The sequence below is a fragment of the Aethalodelphis obliquidens genome, unplaced genomic scaffold (assembly GCF_003676395.1).
Source record: "Aethalodelphis obliquidens isolate GAN/ISIS:26980383/991018 unplaced genomic scaffold, ASM367639v1 scaffold6, whole genome shotgun sequence".
NCBI lineage: Eukaryota > Metazoa > Chordata > Mammalia > Artiodactyla > Delphinidae > Aethalodelphis > Aethalodelphis obliquidens.
In genome coordinates this window covers 55805165-55822331 of record NW_020837950.1, presented here as the reverse complement: position 1 = coordinate 55822331, position 17167 = coordinate 55805165, and the positions used below count along the sequence as shown (strand labels likewise).

The 17167-nt window shown below is 38.4% G+C and overlaps 1 protein-coding gene across 1 annotated transcript in view; it reads left to right on the top strand.

Annotated features, from left to right (window-relative positions):
* TNIP3 (TNFAIP3 interacting protein 3) overlaps positions 1-16375 on the top strand; it is a 59407-nt gene extending 43032 nt beyond the window's left edge. Inside the window, exons 9-12 of the mRNA XM_027103621.1 lie at positions 434-484; positions 1610-1708; positions 4599-4659; positions 13870-16375. Of these exons, the coding sequence (XP_026959422.1) occupies positions 434-484; positions 1610-1708; positions 4599-4659; positions 13870-13901 (243 nt within the window). The 3' untranslated portion in view covers positions 13902-16375. The remainder of the gene's footprint in view (positions 1-433; positions 485-1609; positions 1709-4598; positions 4660-13869) is intronic.
* The last annotated feature ends 792 nt before the right edge of the window (positions 16376-17167 follow it).

Genomic DNA, 17167 nt, shown 5'->3' with positions numbered 1-17167 from the left:
TAGATCACTGACTGGCATGTATTAAGTGCATATGCAACTTTTAAAATTTATTGTGGAAGCCTTTGACTGTACAATTGACCAATTCCAATTACATTCAATAAGCAGTAGAAGCTGTTTCTATATCCATATCTATGTCTATATCTATATTTATAGCTAGAACTAAATACATCAACCTAAAACTGAGAATTATAATGGCCCCAACAAATTGGAATAACAATTTTAAACTATCCAACTTTCCAAACTTCATTTGGGAATTTCAAGATAGAACCAGTGCCTGTCTGAAAAATCCAAAACTCAGCTATTTTCGTTGGCATGACTGTTATCAGTGCTTCACCCCCTTGATTTCTGAGTAGATCACTGCCCTCTGGGCCAAGAGTAGCTTTAGAACATTTGAGCTCTTTCTGATATACAAATGCCTTTGTTTTGTCCACAGATAAAAGCTGGTCAGATGGAGAAAGAAAAACTAGAAAGGCAATTAAAACAGGTATGTTGATCCTTACTGAAATTCACCAGCCCTCTTGTCGTGGTTTTTTTTTTTTTTTTTTTTTTTGGTACACGAGCCTCTCACTGTTGTGGCCTCTCCCGTTGAGGGGCACAGGCTCCGGACGCGCAGGCTCAGCGGCCATGGCTCACGGGCCCAGCCGCTCCGCAGCATGTGGGATCCTCCCGGACCGGGGCACGAACCCGTGTCCCCTGCATCGGCAGGCGGACTCTCAACCACTGTGCCACCAGGGAAGCCCAACCTCTTGTCGTGTTTGAAATTCCAACTTTAAGTTTTACACATTTATTCCCAAATACAGCAGGTCCTCATGGTCCCAATTGAAGGCATTTTCAAACTCTGGTACAGATGGCCTAGGACAACTCATGCTTTTCATTGTCAACTAAAATGTCAGTGGAGAGTTAATGCTTAGGTACCCCCAAGGCCTCTCAACCCTAACACTCATGAAAAGCACATGTTACAGAACACGTTTTTACAGTAGCACAAGCTTCAGTGTGTGTTCATGCAAACAGAGATTTCTTCATAGACTCACAAACACCTGGGAAATATATTTCCTTGGTATTTCTTGCAGTTGCTTCCACAACAGTGGAAAACTACGTCAAAGACTTGTGCCTTCTTTTGAGAAAGTAGAGTATCTTCTTGGGTATTGGAGCATTCTAGTCCATTGGTTCTCTAGTAGCCTTAAGGAATGAATATTGTTTCTCTTAATTCCTAATTTCCTCTCTGGACTTTAGTTTTGTCATCAGTGTCTCTGGCTGCAGTTTAAGAAAATTTATTTTATGGCTTAAAGGCTGGTTCTTCTTAAGCAAGGACTCTGTGAAGATAACTCAGAGACACAAAGTTAACTCTACATACATTTTCAAGTGTTCCTAATTTCTTCAACATGGAAAAGTAGCTACAGCTTCACCTTCAGTAAAATTTGGCCCGTGAGCTTCATCTGTATCGGTCCAGAGTCTGCATTGACGGGCCTCCTATCTTGAATTTGTATTATGCCAGACTTAGGCTAAACCTTAAGATTTTAACCAAACCTTGTGGTTGTATAAAACAAGTGTCAGTGTGATTCCCCAATTTCACCCACTTCCCATGAACCAACAGCATTGTTCTCCTCAGATGTATTTCCTAACCAGTAACTACGGCTGGAATTTCCACCTACGGGATCCATGCCTACCGACAGGCCCTGGGGCTGTGCAGGATCTACAGAAGTACCCAGTAAGTAAGAGCTCTCATTGCAACAAATAAGTGCTTATATCTCTAATAAGTGCTAATATTCTCTTTTGGTAGAAATGATGTCTGTCTCAGGAATTTTGGCACATAATACTGTCTACATAAAGAGCCTCTATTTATCTCAGCCTCTAATTTGCAGAGTTACAGTGGTCTATGTACATTATAATTATCTTTGGGTCACTGTATCCATAGGACATATAGATAGGAATACATTAACTGAAAGGTATCGAATTGAGCTAAAATTCCAGGAACAAACATATAACACTTTATATGGGTCATTTTTAATGACATACCTGACTCTACCGAAAAGACATTTCCGTGTATAAAGAAAAGCAAAGTGAACATAGCAAAACAGCCTGGGTGATACCTTTTTCAGTTGTAGACTTATATTCAACTACTATGAATATTGCTACATCTGTGCAAAATAGTTTTGGACATTTTCCAGTTGAAAGCATCTTCTTAAAGGATCCAAGAAAAAGTGACCCACTTAAGTTGCTCTCTATGGCTGTGTCTATCCAAGCAAAATGAAGTGAACGGTGGAGCCGTTAGTTGTGAGTGAAATTGCTTTGGACAGTCAACCTGAATAAGTCAGACCCAGAGCACCCTCCCTTTCCTTCTCAATAACAGTGTTCCACCCACCATCCCCCATGGTCTGGAAGTTTGTCTCTACTCTCTATTTTTGCCTACATAGACAGAATCTTCATACAGGAAATAAATCATGCATTTTTCTGCATTTTGGATTGGCTCAGACAACCTTCTCCCCCTTAGTTATTATTAACTGTGTTTCTAATTAGGCAAAGAATCTGAGATTTTAAATCCTAGCAGGATTTTCCTAGCAGGACACTTAAGGAGTACATAGTTCTCTTAGTTGCCTGAAACTTCTCACACTTTTGTATTTGAGTGTGACTCAGAAGCCCTTTTCCCAAGGGAAGAGATAATGACTCTTTGGGTGGTGGAAGGAAGGATGTCAGAATTTAATGAGCGTCTCTTAGTTGACCCTGGTGTGACACAGCATACAGCTGAGAATTTGGTTCTTTTTGTGTTGTTGTTGGTTGCTTCTTCTGTCTGCTCCCCCTCCTCCATTTTCTTTTTTCTTTACCCGTTTGCTTACTTTTTACTTTTCACTAGAAACATTTCTGGGAATCTCCAAACACAGCTATCATTCTGTATTTTTTTCAGAATGTAGAAGGAAATTAATATTGTGGGAAACAAAGAGATAGAAATTTACTAAGGAGTTTAGTTGTCTGCAGGTTAGGGAATTGGGGGAAATACTCTCGTGGAAGGTTAACTATAAATCCAAGGACTCATTCAAGTTTGCCTACAAGTAAAAATGACTGTTTTCTTCAAATCTTTGTTTGTGGAAAAAAGGCAGAAGTTCACCTACTATAAAAGCTCATCAAACCTTTTCTATCAATTACAAGAGATAAGGCAGTCCCGATCACTTAAAATTATCACCAAATAAACATCTGTATTTGAAACAAGATTCCACGCCATGTAACGACTACATTTTCAATCAGTATTCACTTAAACAAAATCTCAGTATAAGGAGAGAAATTACAGAAACTCCCAGAGTTCATTTTAAAAGAATATTTCATGTCTCATGCTTATTTCTAAGCCTGAATTAAAGCACATGCGATAGTGTTTGTAAAATTATGGTATATTCACCTTCTTTTGGCAACTGTCCTGGAATATAAAACTGAGGCTCACGTCACTTATCCTATGTGTTATTTGAGACATCTAAAAATAAACGAGGAGATGAAAAACGGAGGTGATCTCATTTCCTCTTCTAGCTTTTTGTGGACCAAAAAGAGCCAGGAGCCTAGGTGTCTGAGTGAGGGTAAAGTGGGGTCAGGCAGTACCAAATGCAGCATTTCTTAGCATCTTAGATAATTGAACTCTTAGGCTACTTTCAGTGGTCTGGCAGCCCTGTAAAATGCCCCCATTGGCTCGTTGTTAGAGAAAATTCTCCTGAGTTATTTTCAGGTGGTAATTGGATAATAGAACAAAGGGCCTGTCTTCTCTGGGTCTTGGGGAGAAGGTAGAGGAAGCAGGAACAAGCATCTGGAGCAGGAAGACAGACCAACCTCCTTGGCAGGGAAAGCTGAGATTCCTCTGTTCTAAGTGGTTAAATACAAAGATTCTGGCCTTGGAACTGTATTTTGAAATTCAGGTCTATAGTTTATGATTTATTTCAATGCAATTTGTTTAACAGGTTTCCTGATGTTCAATGTCTAGCTGTTCTTAATTTGTGTAAATCTAGGAAAAAAATCCCAAGAGAAAAATCCAAGTCTACCCTCTCTTCTCACTGACTTTCTAGTCTAAACTAAGCAATTTAGAATAGTTTCTGCAGAGGAACAGTACAAAGGGAAAGATTTTCACTCCTTTACCATCCTGAGCCTCTATAAGCCATGTCCTCATGTAATGGCTTAGACTTCTTCCTTGAGCCACCAGAAAACATTAAACTTGTACATTGTTGTTGTTGGTTTTCCTGTTGCCTCCTGTGCTAGGGTTTTATAAAGAGTATTGTTGATGATAAATTCTTTTGTTTTATTTACGGGCTATAGTAAGTTTTACAAAAGTCTTTATACTTCTGCACATATCCAAAACACATCTGGTTTAAAAAAAAAAAAAGCCACAATCGCAAAGTAGTAGACTTTCTGGCTGAACACAGAGTGGATTTAGGAGGGGGTAGGGAGATGGTAATAGTGATGAGGGAGATAAGAGGGGTGAGCAAGATTGGCCACAGGTCTGGATAGAAACCCCTTTTGTGTTGCCTGCATAACAAAAGCCACATAGGGTAGTTATATTTTTAACACACCACTATGTTTGGTTTGAAGCCCGTGTTGCTATAATAATGTTTTATTGTTCCACACAGCCAGACTGTCAGTGGTATGCTCCCGACCTGTTTCCGCCAGATGTGCAGGACAAGGCGAATGGTAAGACCGCAGCTGTATTGAGCATTCTTTCATGTTTACATTTTAATGGGCTCTTTTGGGGATGTTTACTTGACATACATTCACTCATACTCGGGGAGGACCCACTATAAAGTTGAGTTGCATACACAACTCTAATGTGATGCACCTGGGGTTAAATTGAACTCCTTCAGAAAAAGAAAATGTTCGAATGCAGAAATGCATGGATCTCAGTTCTGGCATCTGTTCCTATTCCATCTCAGAGTCAGTATTCCATCCGGGGTTAGAAATGAGAACTTCCAGCAGAGCTGCATTATAACAACAACAACAAAGTTCTGTGATTCTACTGCAAAAGACAGATGCACATCCACTATTCCAGGTTGAGTTTGCTAGACAGATGTTTTAAATGTCACTGGCAGACAGACAGAGGAAACCAAAGGCTCAGAGCTGTGTTCCCTAATGACTAAGTGTCAGGCTCCAAGTTTAGGCCAGAGTTGCCCACAACGCCCACTTCTAGGTATGCTGAGAAAAATGGAAAAGTCACCTACCAAGTACTCACAACTAAGAGTACTCTTTTACCTTATTTTTCTTTGGTTTACCATTCTCTTCTTTCTTTCCAGCATATGCTATACTTTCTACTGCTTGTTTCTCTGGTCTCATGAGGCCACCCAGGAGTGGGCTGAATAAACTGGGCTATAATTATAATCCCTCTTCTGTTTTCATCACATATAATCAGAAGTCAGCAATGTCTGCTGCATGTTTAACATTCCATATGACACATACCTGTGACTCTAAGTTGTTAATTTCCAGAGATTGGAATCTATCTACAAAAGCTGAAGAGGAGCCATGTTCCAATTTCAGGCCATACTTGGAATGTTATCTCATTTAGTTCAGATCTGAGGTCACAGAATTCTAGTGTTTAGTACAAGGAATCCATTACGGAGTGGAAGTAGAGAGCCGGGGATACTATATGTAATTTTCCAGTTGGGAACTTCACAAGTCCAAGGACTTTTCATGGTAGTCTGCGTAAATGGAGCCTCCTACAGTTGTGCAGCACACAACCTGGACAGCTGTACACAGCAGCACTGAGAGTGGCAAAGGCCATAGCTCACAGTAGCATTATGGAGAAGAAAGATAAAAAGTGAGAACTCTATAAAATAAAACTCTAAAATAAAATAAAACTCTAAAATAAAATAAAAACTCTATAATAAAAACTCTATAATAAAACTCTAGGTATTTATCAGAAAACTGTAGGACTTTCTTTTTTCTTTTCTTTCTACTACTAATATAACCATTGGTTTTAATGAAGTTCTTGGGTTCCAGTCATAAAGGAGAGCTTTTACTAGAAAGGCATACTATTAACCATAATGATTGTTGCATAATGTCTGTGTTTCTGAAATACATTAGCTGAGTTGCCATCCAATTATAGTTTCCCATTTTATATTATATTGGTCTGGAATGAATATTAAAGATATTTTCTCCTGAGTTGGAGTTTAATCACTAGAAAATACAATTATGCAGTAGAGAATTCGATAATATCATAAAGCCATTTATATATCACTATAGTATTCGTCCTGGACCAAAGTAATAGAAACTAATGATTATATAAAATAGGACTGAATTGTGATGATCTTCAAAAACTAAATAACATGCAAAAATATAATTTTATAGTCAGTGTGTGAGACCTACTGATTTTTGTCTACTTGGGAAGAAATATAAGAGCTCTGTGATGTATAAACATGTTGTGTGACAGGGTCTACAGATATAAAGTAAGTTTTATTATTATACCATTTTACAGATGAGGAAACTAAGGCTTGGAGAATTTAAGTAGCATGCCTAAATCACAGAGTTAGGAAGATTTAACCCTGGGATTAGATTCCAGGTATATAACACCTCAAAACCTGTGCTTGAATCATATCCTGTAGTGCCCTTGAAAAGCTACCTCTCTTACTATATTAAAACTCTCTAAAATGGTAGATATAAAAGTAACAATGGGGGTCTTAACTTGGATAATTATAGGTCTAGTATCTAACCCTCAATAATCTCTTCTTCCTAAGAACTCATAGCATATATTATCTGTGCTTCTCATTTGACACTTAGAATATCACAGGTAAAAGACACAGTACTATGTAAGAATAAGTGCATAATAAATGTGTTATGAGGTAAATCTTGCTTGGGCAGTCCTGGTGGAAACTGAAGGGTTATATTACCATTTGAAACCTGTCCTCCGTACCGGCACTGCTCTGCAGCTGACTGTGGCTTGTCTACAGGGAAGAGGGCTGATCATGACTAGGGGACTATTATAGAAAGAAACCTCCTTACTTTAAAATCTACCTGCTTGGAATTCCTGTTGCCCCTTTTCTAGCTTCCAAAGCTGATGCTGTTTCAAAGCTCAAGCCAGGTCATGACACTTGGCAGAAGCTCTGAAATCACACTTGTCACAAACATCCCACATGCCATTATTTAATTTCGGTAGTGAATCTTTTTATTTTTTGTTTTATTTAATTGGAAAGCTCCTTTTGCTTTGTCGATCCAACACAATTGCTCAGAGTTCTTAAAAATAATTGTGTAGTATTGATTGTTAAAAAAAATATGGGTTTAAAGAGCTTTTATTATAAAGATATTTTTATTATCTCATCATATGACCAATACATTTATTCTCCACTATTCAAGAATATACTGCTAGTCAATATAGCCTGTGTTTTGGACTAGAAATACCAAAATGCAAGCAATGGAAAGAAAAATCAGTGGAAAAATTAGACTCTGTTTCTGATAATCTATAAACAAGCTATTTCTGAAAACTGCTATACGTTTTATTCATATAATACTTAAAATATTTTATTTATATAAAAAGGATCCTTTTTAAAATGTGGATATTTAAATTAATATTAATTAGTACATATGCTTCCTAGATTGTCCTAGTTCTCGGTTTTTATTAATTTCCTATTACTCCTGACAAATTTATTTTTCTGACCCCAATATATGTAGGATATTTTTATCTTAGTATCTTCCTTTATAATTATTCCTCTTATTATAATTTAACCTGAAATAGTGGCTCCAATGTCTACACATAGAGCGGCAGCCTTGTGATTTTTAAAAGGGACAGTGGGTACAAAGTGGGTGACTAAACGTCTATGCTACCACTAGAGCCTCCTCTGACATTCCAGGGTCTGCGACAAGAACACAAGGAAAGCTGCATACTTTATTTGTAAATATTTAAACATTATGGATCAGGCTTAGAAGCTATTAAAGTATAGTCTATCCTCCTATTGATAAATATAACTGGAAGGCCAGCGTCAAATTTAGAACACTCAGATTCCAACCAGTTCTGTGCCAGAAAGCAGTGGCACAGGAAGACCTGAGCCATGGCCCACCCCCTTCCCTCCCACCTACCCGCTGGGAGGGGTCTTGAGTGTGAATTTGAGGACAGCCAGCAGGCACATCCCAACTTCATATACCCCTCACTACCCTACAAACGGCACCCCTTGGCTTCGGGCCTGGGGAAGAAGACAACATGGGGCCTGGAAGCAGACCCGGGGTCACCTGGCAAAGAATCTGGGGGTCTGCTTGTGGGTGCCAGGAGCTTGTTCTAAAGGAAGGTAGGCCCACATGATGAGAGGGAGTCTGGCTGGAGGAGGGCCAGAGCAGGGTCCTCTGAAGAGTGGGGACCCAGTGAAGGGCTCCCTGGCCGAGGATTAAGGTCAGTTGGTACTGAGTACAACATGGAACAGTCTTCAGGTCAACTGATTTCCAGCCTTGCTCTCAGCCACTGTCTGTGGTTATTTTAGAGTGCTTTGGGGACACACTGAAAATCAAATCTTCTTTCAGAACCTCAAGATTTGAATAAAGGTTTTCAAGGCTTTGAGACTTTCCTAGCTTTCTCTCTGCATAGCATTAAATAATGGCATTTTTCTACACGATGTAGAAAATGTAACATCTACATGATGTCCCCAGATGTCAACGGGTTACAGTTTCTGTTTAAACATGTGATTTTACAAAGAACTTTTAATCTCATTTTATCTGTTATCAGAATGAGATGCAAAATGACTTCCATGTTTCCAGAACAATTACGGCACAGCAGAGTTAGTATAACTTTGAAAGCATGTTGTTTGTTTCCTCCTTTTTGAAATGTCAAAAGGCTATGTTTTCTGACTCTATTGTATGCCAATCACTTCTGCACCTTCCAAAATTTTCATATGGTATAGAGCTGAACTTTGTCTAATGAGCTGGACCTCAATTCTTACATATTTGGAATGGCATGAAATGTAGGCACGCAAGACTGTGTTGTGAGCAAACATCATTATTTCTTTACAATATAGAAGATCAAAGCCCAACCATTATAATTGGCCTTTACCGATGTCTAATAATAAAGAATTAATTGAATACTTCCTGAATTCATTTCCTAGAGCTACCATAACAAAGTACCACAAACTAGGTGGCTGAAAACAGCAAAAATGTATGCTCTCACAGCTCTGGAGGCTGGAAGTCTGAAATCAAGGTGTTGGGACGGTCGTGCTGCCTTCAGAGCCTGTAGGGGAGGGTCCTTCCTTGCCTCTTTCAGCCTCTAGTAGTCCCAGATGTTCCTTGGCCGCGGCAGCATAAGGCCAATCTCTGACTCTCTCTTCACGTGGCTATCTTCCCTCTGTGTCTGTGTCTAAATTTTCCTCTTCTTATAAGGACACCAGTCATATTGGATTAGGCTAATCCAGTGTAACCTCATATTAACCTGATTATGTCTGCAAAGCCCCTATTCCCAAATAAGGACACGTTCACAGGTACCAGGGGCAAGGACTTAAACATACCTTTTGGGGGGGACACGGTTCCCCCAATAACACTAACTGTATGCCAGAAACTATTTTAGGGGCCTTCTATTTATTATCTCGTCAAAACCTTACAGCAGCCATGTGAAACGAGGACTGCCGTTGTCCCTGTTTTGTAAATGTGAAAACTGAGAAGCAGAGAGATCATGTAACTTGTCCAACCCCACGTGGTTGGACATGGCTGGTTATTGGCTGGGACACAGACAAGCTCACACAGTCTAGCTCCAAAGCCCACATTGTAACCACTAAGCAATGTGGACCACCCCATGCTCTGCATTAAGTAAAATGTAATAGTGTCATACTTTGCATTTATTCTATTTAAATACATTCTAATGGTCCTGTCCTGAAAACCAGAATCTTTATGTCTCAGGGTGTGTCTTTTTTTTTTTTTTTTTTTTTGCGGTACGCGGGCCTCTCACCGCTGTGGCCTCTCCCGTTGCGGAGCACAGGCTCCGGACGCACAGGCTCAACGGCCATGGCTCACGGGCCCAGCCGCTCAGCGGCAGGCGGGATCCTCCCGGACCGGGACACGTGTCCCCTGCATCGGCAGGCGGATTCCCAACCGCTGCGCCACCAGGGAAGCCCCCAGGGTGTGTCTTTTTATAACTGTCTTTATTTAAACATTACAGGTAATTTTACATTGGTAAATGGCTTGGATTCGTTGGATTTTTTCCAGTTCCTAATAGTATGAAGAGATAAAGGGACCAGTGTAAATAGTAAAAAGTACTTAAGAAATGTAAGAAACAGAAGAAACTTAAAGACAGTACTTTGTATAATTTTCAATACAGATGGATAAAATATTACAATATTTTTCTTTTATCAAATACATTACTGTCTTAATAAAGGAAATTAATTGAAACTTAGAGGCAGATAATTTTATGCCTGTTTCTAGATTGTTTGAAAAGAATTACAGGAGAAATGCCACTCACCTTTAATGCTCTTAAGGTCAGCTTATCAGTAAACTAAATGATTTTACTAAAAGAATAATAAAGTGCAAAAGTATATTTACATGTACAGGAACATATGAAAATACAGATGGTAAATATATTCCTAGTCAAACACTGATTTTATAAGCAAAGACTAAACATTCTATTTAGCATTTTGTATGAATAGATACAGAAGACAGATCGATCCTAGATGAGAAAAATGCACACAGTAAGTCTAGACTAGTCACAATTCCACCAGGTAAATTAAATTGTAGTAATTCTATTAAATGGAAGATAAAAATCCATAGGGAAGGAAAGCAAGGTATATATTTTATTTTTCTGCATCCCAGCTGGGAAGAAAGTCTACTTACGTAGGTTTCCTTACTGTTCATGCCTAAGCGTTCACATTCTAAGAGGTTAGTGGGCATGTAGAGAGCAGAGTCCCCTCAATCCTTTCAAAACCCCTCTGCGGCGCTGATACCCCCTCCACTCTTAACCACCAACTGTACTTTAGATTCAGCTAATACTTGATGTAGAGTTGAGACATGGCTTCTGTCACCAAGATCTCTGGGTTCTATTCAGATCACTTTGGCATCAGGCTACTTAACCTGTGCTCCTGTGAACATGGAAACCTACAGTGTAACCAACACCATTAATAGATAATTACTTACCCAATTAGTGGGTAGAGTCCTTCACCAAGCAATAAGGCAAAGCCAATTCTTCCTAGCAGGTGAGGACCCACATTCCCTTGTGGTGTTTCTCTTGTCCTGCCCCCATAACTGCAGAGCCAAGTCTCACGACAGAAGTCTCTAACCAACTTCACTATATAAGGACACTCTGCCTTCCGTTCTAGGAACTCAAGACCTGTATTTGCCTTTGTTCAGATTTCCATTCTGCCATGGATTATCTCATGGGCCATAGCTGCTCTCCATCTAAAACTTGTGGGTAGTAGCCCTTGCCTCTATACCTATTTCACAAGAGTGCTGTAAAAACTACACAGGAACTAATTTTTCTTAATGTTTTAAGATACCTAGAGGTAGGCATCATTAATTAATGGATTAATTCTAAACTTCAGGATTGGTTAGACCAGTAGATCATGATTCTGGATCCAAATTTATGTTCTCACCATATTAGGTATCTTTTCTTTTTGGAAATGCAAAAACTTTTTAATCAAATTAAGGAATGCTTCCAGACTTTAAAAAATTATTATAAAGTTACATTCCCATCTAAACACATTTTTACCTATATTTTTATATTTTCTCAGTTTAGTGCATAATCATGTCTAGTCTGTCTTTAAAATACACCAAAAGTTCAGGTATATATTGTAAATGAATTCTTTGCCATAAATTGTAATTCTGTGCCATAAATTGCATGTGATTTCAAAAACGTACACCACAAATATCTTAAGAACGTTATGCGGCTAATTTCCTGTAGAAACTGTAGCTAACTTTTCTGAGAAAGTAAGATACTTACTACGTTTAATATAACTTTCCAAAAAGGCATTAAATATTTTTTTCTTTTTTTATTGAGGTATAGTTGATTTACAATATTATGTAAGTTTCAGGTGTACAACATAGTGATTCACAATTTTTGAAGGTTATACTCTCCTCATAGTTCATTATAACATATTCATCCATTCATTATAAAATATTGGCTATATTTCCTGTGCTGTACAGTAAAGCCTTGTAGCTTATTTATTTTATGCATGGTACTTTGTACCTCTTAATCCCCTGCCCCTTTCTTGTCCCTCTCCATTCCCTCTCCCCACTGGTAACCACTGGTTTGTTCTCTATATCTGTGAGTCTGTTTCTGTTTTATTATATTCCCTAGTTTGTTGTATTTTTTAGATTCTACATATAAGTGATATCATACAGTATTTATCTTTCTCTGTCTGACTTATCTCACATAATACCCTCCAAGTCCATCTATGTTGTTGCAAGTGGCAAAATTTCATTCTCTTTTATGGCTGAGTAATATTCCATTATATATGTATTATGTATTATATATATTATATATATCCATTATACATGTAATGGATATATATAATGCATATAGTATATATTTTTATACATATACATATATATATATATATATATATATATATATATATATATATATCCCACATCTTCCTTATCCATTCATCTGTTGATGAACACTGAGGTTGCTTCCATATCTTGGCTATTTTAAACAATGCTGCTATGAACATTGGAGTACATATACCTTTTTGAATTAGTGCTTTTGTTTTCTTCAGATACATACCCAGGAGTGGAATTGCTGGATCATACGGTAGTTCTATTTTTAGTTTTTTTGACGAAACTCCATACTGTTTTCCACAGTGGCAACACCAATTTACACTCCCACCAACAGTGTCCAAGGGTTACCATTTCTCCACATCCTTGCCAGTATTTGTTATTTGTGGTCCTTTTGTTGATAGCCATTCTGGCAGGTGTGAGCTAATATCTCATTGTGGTTTTGATTTTCATTTCTTTGATGATCAATGATGTTGAGCATCTTTTCATGTGCCTATTGGTCAAATGACTGTCTTCTTTGGAAAAATGTCTGTTCAGGTCTTATGCCCATTTTTAATTGGGTTGTTTGTTTGTTTGTTTTGATATTGAGTTGTATGAGCTATTTATATATGTTAGATATTAACCCCTTATCGGTCACATCATTCGCAAGTATTTACTCCCATTCAGTAGCTTGTCTTTTCATTTTGTTTCCAGTAGATACCTTTTTATAAAATGGCCGCAGTTCTCAGAATATTTTTTCAACCTGAAAAAGTAACCTTTTATCTTCCTGTTACTAAAATGTTAGTTTAGCGTATCTTTGAAATACCAAATGCAGGGCAGCAAGTATAAAACATTTAACATATACTAAAACGTTATCATGAATCAGGGAAACACCTTATTTCTTGGCATTTATGCGATATTTTTTCTGTTGCCATGAGTAGACTTCTTTGATTTTGTTTTCCCTATGGCACTTATTTGTGGCATTTTATCCTGGTCTTACTAAAATATTCCAAATTTTTCATATTGGTTTTCATGACACACTCTCACATCGTAAGCACTGTGATCTTTTCTATGGCTTCGGCAAGAACGCACCCAGTATCGTATTTTTAAAGTACTTTATTTGGCAGTTATCTCTCTGTGGGATGAGTACTGAACCAAAGAGTAACACATATGACTCACTTTCATAAGCAAATGCCAGAGCCACCGAAATGACAGCAAGGATGAGAAGTAGTGTATCCTTGTCAGGCACGATCAGGACAAGGCCACAAGTGATTTCACGAAACGGTAAGCATGTGTCAGTCCTGAAAATAATAACCTTCCATTTGCTGCCTCTTGATTTCTCAGTGTAAACTTGTGGGTGCTCATGAATAAAATACTTCTTTTCTCGCCAGCCTCGAAGCTTATGTGAGTCCTAAGCCAGAAGAAGAGAAATGAATTCTTAATTTTCAATCTGAAACATTTTCCTGCTGTTTTTTGTAGGTTTCTCCTCAGAAAAGAAAGCCAATGCGTAGAAGCACACGCTGTTGGAGGAGCACACAGGCCGAGGGAGAGCTCGGCTGAGGGCCCTCGTTCCTCCTTTTACTGTGGCTTGTGTCTGCCACACCTGCACATCACCTCCTCCACTACTCATACCTGGTAATGTTTCCCTTTGGCACGGATGGAGGACAAGGCTGTGACAGCTGAGATCCAGATCAAGTCCTAGGGGCCAAAATTATACAACCTATCACAACTTCCAGTTTCCTCGAAATGAGAAAATCCTAATGTGATGGTGATGGCTTTGCTGCGTACATATATACTTAGAGAAGTATTTCAGAGACACATCGATTTGCAGTTAAATCTGTGTTTTTCTTCCTGTGCATTTGCGTAATTATTAACAAAAAACGTAACTCTGTCTTCTCAAACCAATTAAAACGGAAAACGAACGTATCCAAATTTTATTGCCATTAAATTATACAGTGACATGACAGATGTCTAAAGATTAAGCAGGTTTAAAAGTATTCATCCATTTAATAAGGATTCTACTAGGACCAACTGGAGATCATCTTTGCGAGGAGGTATAAAGCAGGAGTGTGAGATTCACGGATATCTGTACTTCTAGAAGTAACTAAAGAAAACCAGGAGCATCAACTGAAGCTGCAGTCCAATAAACAACCCAGAGATAAGAGCTGAGACTATCTAGCTCCAACTTCCAAAAGTTATTTTGCTTAATTCCAGTTCAATTGTTTTTGTTTTTTCAATTTCTGGAAATACTTGAAGCTTTGTGTAATAGGAAGATGAAAGAGCCTTACTAAGCAGTTAAATACTTTCAACCTCAATCTTTGACTATTTAATTCTTGATAATTCTTGAGAAAGAATTATCCTTCTCTTACGTTAAGTCACTAAAGTTTGTTTTTTCTACAACTGATTAAAGAGACAAATCATTCTTGGCCAATACTTCAGTATAAGTGAATCAGAAAAACAATAGTTGCATCATAACATTTTGGTGTATTTTTTTAAATTTCCATTTCCTTGAATTAGTGAAAAAGTCACTGTAATCCAACTTCTAGTAATGGATTAAGTTTGCCAACTGAGGTGTGCTCACCAGAATAAAAATTGAACGTATATATAAGAAGTACCCCTTGGTAGCCTTGTTATAGGTCAATTCAACAGCAGTAAAACATGATTTAATCATACCATTACTATTACTGAAGTCATCCTACTACTAATTAGCAAACGGCCAAACATTGTCAAGAGTGTACAAATGCTAACGTATTGGGAGAAAATCCAGTTTAGGCGAGACCTAATTTCATTTCAACTCCCGGTGGGTGACTGCAAATGTGCAAAGAGGACCCCTTGCTCAGAGTACTACTGTAGTTCCAAGAAGACCGGTTTCCACATCCCCGGCCCGCGAGTCAGCCAGTCCCTCTTGTGACCCTCTCCCAGGATCATTTGGGGACGTCTCTGTCTCAGCTCATTATAAAGGTCACACCACTGTGCTGTGGCACTTCATTATCACACACAGTTTGTAGAAACTGTGTGAGGAATAGCTCTATCCCTTTGAAAAGATAGGAAGTCACACCACACGGTGGTCTCTGTTACTTTGGAAATGTAAGGCCAGGCATATTTTAAGTTTTCAAAGGTCATGGAGAATTCAATCTTTGACTTGAAGGTATCACATGAGGAGAAAGATGTATTCACTTTGTCATGGTTGTGATGTGATGTCAGAAGAAAACCTTCCTTGGAGTCTAGTTAGGTCTGGGAGTGAGGCCAGCCTGTAACGCTCACTAGCATAGATTTTTTTTTTAACCCCATTTTCCTTATCAACAAAAATAATATTTCAGACTAAATTTCTAATATTATTAAGCATGGACTAACTTCAGATGATTTTCCTTAGTTTATTTATTGAGCTCTATCACCCAGCAAGAGAGGTAAAATTATCCCGTTGTTACAGGTGATTAATCCAAGTCCCATGGCAAGAAAATGGCAGAGCCAGGATTCAAAACTGCCTCAGGGCTGGCCGCCCAGTTCTATGCATGCTATAATTCTGCTTCCTAAATTATTCCAGCAAGTTCCACTTGTTTTATGGTTCTTTGGGTCTTCATCAATTTGAAGTTATAAGAGCATACTTCTAGGAGAAAGTATTTCGATAAAAAATACTATATATTTTATAGAATTTATGTTACCCCCGGGTTAAGGGAAGTATCTCATTTAAGCTCCTACATAGAAAAAGGAAAATGTACACTGAACGTTAAAATGCATTAAAGGTAGAAGTGTGGGCCTGATTGGTTGCTTTCATGTATTGATACTTTTTCATGTAGCTCAGACACTGCTAGAATGGAATCTAAAAGACATGTATCTCCCAATTCAATGATTCAATTTAACAATTATTCTTTAAACACTCACTTATTTTCAAAAATGTCCAGGCAGCTCAAAGCATCTCACACTGATTCTTTGTCTATGCACTAATTTTGGTTGAGTCCATATTTGGAGGGGAGGACAGAGTCATTTAGCAGCCATTATTCTCCCCAACTTGAGGGTCCCTTTGCCCCATTTCATTTCTGTCACTTTCTTCTAATCATCCTGGGCACCTGCAGGATGTTAAATCCTAGGCAGATATAAAATCAGTTGCACTGCTGTTGCAGCCACACTATGATCCTTTTGCTGGCTTAAAATTGCTTAAGCTCCAGGTACAAGCTCAAAAGAAAAGAAAATGTTTGCTCTAATCCTTACTTTTCAATAATTTTAGAAATAGTTTCTCTTGCCTAGTTTCCATCTTATATAACTACCTCTTCACTTTCATCAGTCTTTGCTCCAAGGGAAAAAGGTGTTAGGGGGAAACAGTTATACCTCCAGCCTTTGTGATTCCATAGAAGAGGAAAGTTTTACCAGCACACACATGCTATACACACACGCACACACACCAGGCACCTCCACACACACGCACACACACACACCACACACACACGCCCCACCTCTGCCTCCCCAGCTTTCCAGGCAGCACTGTGGGACTCTAGTTTCTCCATTTGTGGCTGGGTAGATATATTCAAATTGAAAATTTTGCATAATAAAGGTATAGCTTTCCATTTTGCCTCAAATGCTGGTGTGTGTGTAATATATTGCCAAGAATATTGACAAACTCTATCTTAAGCCTCCTACAGGAAGTGATAATGTTGAGATCTAGAACCAATTAACTTGCCAATAATTGCTGAGTAATAGGAGGGGAATTTAACGTTTGTGGAAATGCGTGAGTTTCACCACTTTGTGTCCTGCGCTCAGAAGGTAAGATAATTTCTGTCTG